This window comes from Micrasema longulum, unplaced genomic scaffold, assembly GCF_059751315.1.
Source record: "Micrasema longulum isolate JH-2025_06_02 unplaced genomic scaffold, ASM5975131v1 h1tg002992l, whole genome shotgun sequence".
NCBI lineage: Eukaryota > Metazoa > Arthropoda > Insecta > Trichoptera > Brachycentridae > Micrasema > Micrasema longulum.
Genome location: NW_028280103.1, coordinates 23,978 through 27,747, shown reverse-complemented (window position 1 = coordinate 27,747; position 3,770 = coordinate 23,978). Strand labels below are relative to the sequence as shown.

General features: G+C 32.8%; 1 protein-coding gene across 1 annotated transcript; it reads left to right on the top strand.

Annotated features, from left to right (window-relative positions):
• Window positions 1-170: 170 nt before the first annotated feature.
• Window positions 171-2,822, top strand: LOC148271253 (uncharacterized). Its single transcript, XM_088241613.1, has 2 exons — window positions 171-410; window positions 1,231-2,822. The coding sequence occupies exons 1-2, from the start codon at window positions 267-269 to the stop codon at window positions 1,504-1,506; spliced, it is 420 nt and encodes a 139-aa protein (XP_088097739.1). The 5' UTR covers window positions 171-266; the 3' UTR covers window positions 1,507-2,822.
• Window positions 2,823-3,770: the final 948 nt, after the last annotated feature.

Sequence of the window (3,770 nt, the reverse complement as noted above, 5' to 3'; positions counted from 1 at the left end):
TACCGCACAGACTGAAGTTAACAACCATACAGAGTTTCAAGACTGAAGAGAGACACATTTTGAAATTTTCCTGGTACCACATTTACATATGTACAATGTTTTAATCTTTAAATAAAACATAGAAGGTCTTTAAACAATAAATAAAAAAATATTGTTTGTTTTTAGCTATGACAAAGACAAATTCGCTCTCAAAGAATAAAATAGACGAGGATTGTATAGAGACTATCGCTAATGACAGGCGGAACTCTAATACTGCCACGCATCCCATGACGTTGGTCGCCATGGAGACAGCTGCCGATGAGAATCTAGATAGCTTTAGTGACTGCATCAATAACCAACATACTAACCATAGAGGGTTTAGCAGAAGAAGAACCATATCTTCCAACCGACATTCTACCGAAGTTGTTCAGGTTTGTTATATTATTTTCTTAACTGTCAGAAAATGTAACTCAAACATGACAATTAGACTCAACACGTGATTCCACAACAATGTCTGAGTTTTCCACAACAATGTCTTATTTCTCGCATAACCTTGATTATAAAATCATCCGAATCAATCCTCTGAAATTACCTTCCTCCCCATCATCTCTTCAATTAGATACACCACACTTGTCGCTTTTTATTTCTTTTAAGAAATTTACTTTGTTGCTTTGTATTCTGTTAAACTATAGTTTACTTGGTGACTGCTTCATTGTAAAAGTGAGAGATAGATAAACGAAACTAGAAGGTTGAACATTAATTTTGGTCATCTTCTTTTTCTGCTACCATCAATATTCACATCATAAATAATTTTAGCTGTTGTTTTGCATTTTATCCATTTGTTCATACAAGTCCAAACTGTTGCATTGCCTTTTTTAATTTTGTCGATAAATCTTGTCACAGCCTAGTATTCACGGATCTTAATATTTGTGCACTTATCTTAGGCAGGGTTCACACAAGGACAATGCAATAGACAGGAGCCGCTATTGCGCAGGACAGGTCATTGGAACAATACAACAATTCTATCGTAGTTCAAACGCAGAGTTTGCAAAAATTATTACAGTTCTGGGATAAGCCACTGTCCCGCGGAGATTCCCTGCCCATCTATCTCTACGACAATATGTTTTGGTCTATTGTTCTGTCCTCAAAATTTGTGTTCACACTGGGAGAGGATAATATTGTTCTTTACTCGTGTAAACCCTACTTAAGATCTAAATAATAGTTTCTATAACATGTTTGATTGATCTACAGACATTTGAAGATCAGACTCAAAATGCTGCTCGCGCAATGGAGCAGCGGCAGTCGCAGTGGAAGCGCATCATGCTGCTGGTCGTTGCCATCACGGTGCACAATATTCCCGAGGGTTTGGCAGTCGGAGTTGGCTTTGCCGCCGTGGGCAGCTCAGCCACTGCAACCTTCCAAAGTGCCAGGTTCGTTTGTCTATATTACGTATTGGTCAAAAATATTTCAAAAGTACAATTGAACCTTCGTGGAATTTTATCGAAATGCGCCCACGTTTATCCCTAGGCTTTCCACAAAGAATAATCTCATTTATTTTAAATAATTGTAAAATGAAAAGTTTGTTATCAGTCATGCTTTTTAGTACCTATACTGAAAATAATGAAAATCGAAATTCCATTAAAATTGTTTAATAAATTATCACAAGTTATATATTATTATCTCGCCTCCTGGGGTCCATTGACTAGGTTTCCTTTGAAAAGGGATATTAGAATTTCATTGTAAAGAATATCATGCGATTAATTTAATTGTCAGACCAATATATATATTTGGATAATTTATATAGCGCCGTTTTTGTGAAAATCACCGTAAATACCGAGGTTTAAAATCTGCGCAGTTCAGTTTATCTTTATTAGTTTTAAATTCTATACCCCAGTATCTCAATATTACGCTTTCAAAGATTTTTTCTATTGATTTCTTATTTATGTTCATTATATTTAATAGTTTCATTATTTTGATGCACACTTGTCAACTACGAGTAAATAAAATATTTAAACACTTTTTTAATTAGGTGCACATTGATTTGATCGATGATCATAACTTAAAAAATAAACATAGCAGGTATTCTAATTAATTGATGATTCATAAACTTGTATCCAACTAGTAAATTCGATAAAATTTATAATCATCAAACGTGTCATGCACTATCTTAACTTAAATCTTATCAAAATGTCACAAGCTTCTCTAGAAGATTATAGCCACTGTTATCACATCATAATGACTGATTTTTTCTTATTTTTTATTTATTTATACTACGTATAAACGTAAGAACTACTATCCTACTGAATTGCTTATTTTTAGTTCATTCGTACGTATGACAACAAACCATGTAACCGTTTCTCCTACGGGTGGTAGGCAAAGAAGATGAAATGCCACTTTACCCAGTCTTTGCGTACAGAAGTTTTTTCTCTACATTCATACATAGCAAAATAAATATTTAGAAAAATATAGCAAGCAAAAAAAAAACGTACAGAAATAATTTTTTTTATTGCATTTTTGATGTCGCTATGTCAGCATTAGACTTTTTACATTATCATTTATTAAATTAGTAAACTAATATGTTCTTTCTTAATTATCATCTCTTTATATAATCTCAACAAGTGTCTTTATTTTTGAAAAATACAGAAAATTTGTATAAAGTAAAGTCATTACAATAAAGAAAAATCGCAATTAGTTAACCAAAATGGAATGATCAACTTTCAATTTATTTATTCAATATGTTTATGTGTATTACAAAACATGTATTTCAAGGCAAACATAATACTAAAAATATTAACAATATAATTTGGATGTGTGAAATGGTAAAATAAAAATACACTGTAAAATGAAACTATCCTGTGAGCTATCTTTCACTAACATTAAAAATGTCGATATCCGAAGACATACGGTTGGGTAAAGACATTGCTCTTCCTACTGGCATTACCATTGGCAGGCTGGTTCTGCAAGCAGGAAAATAAAACAGCTTAAGCTTCTGATGTCTAAGGTAGTCGCTAGGAGCACACAGAAAATCTCCATTACACCTAAGGTGATCGTAATACCGCGTATCAAACACGTATTTCTTCTTTCCTCCGAACTCCTGTAGCCAAGCATGGAGTTTACTGTGAGATGTCATTATTTTTGACTGTCAATTTTTGACGGGCAATGACATGTTCGCACAAGCTATTATTAAACTATACAGGATAATGTTATCTTCTAGTGCTTAAAACAAAAGTAAAGGCAGACAGACGCCGTGGCGCAGTTGGTAAGACAGCTAACTGTGAAACTAGCGTCGCGGGTTCGATTCCCGCCAGTTGCAAGAAAAAAATCCAAGAAAGATTTTTTCTCAATTGGTCTGGGTGTTATAGTGTATTTTTGATAACTTCCTTCCATATCCTATTTCCCACCTGCTAACAAGCCTCTAAAGAAGAGGCTCATTCCTTTTTTAAAAAAAACTTTCTTCTTATATGGGCATTTATTTGTCAAAAAATAAGTTTTTGCAATATATTTGATGATCTTATATTAAAGTAATCAATTTTGATGCTGTCTGCGATAAGAGCATTAAAACATCAGTCAAAAAAATATTCATGGCAATGTATTATACATATATTATGTAAGTAAAACACAGGCTAAGATAAAAAAAAAATATCAAAATCAAACACTCATTTGAGTCTACTAATTTTTTTAAACAAAAACAAAAAATCAGACAATTGTTTCGGCCCTTTTTTGTACCCCCTTTTTAAAATAAAATCCCTTAATTTAAAGTTAAATAATTAATTCCATAATTTTTATTAATA

Bases quoted from the DNA above. Each gene is read 5' to 3' on its own strand.
- LOC148271253 (XM_088241613.1), top strand. From the start codon at position 267: ATGACGTTGGTCGCCATGGAGACAGCTGCCGATGAGAATCTAGATAGC. The intron at 411-1,230 runs GTTTGTTATATT...ATTGATCTACAG, and splicing joins ATTCTACCGAAGTTGTTCAG to ACATTTGAAGATCAGACTCA.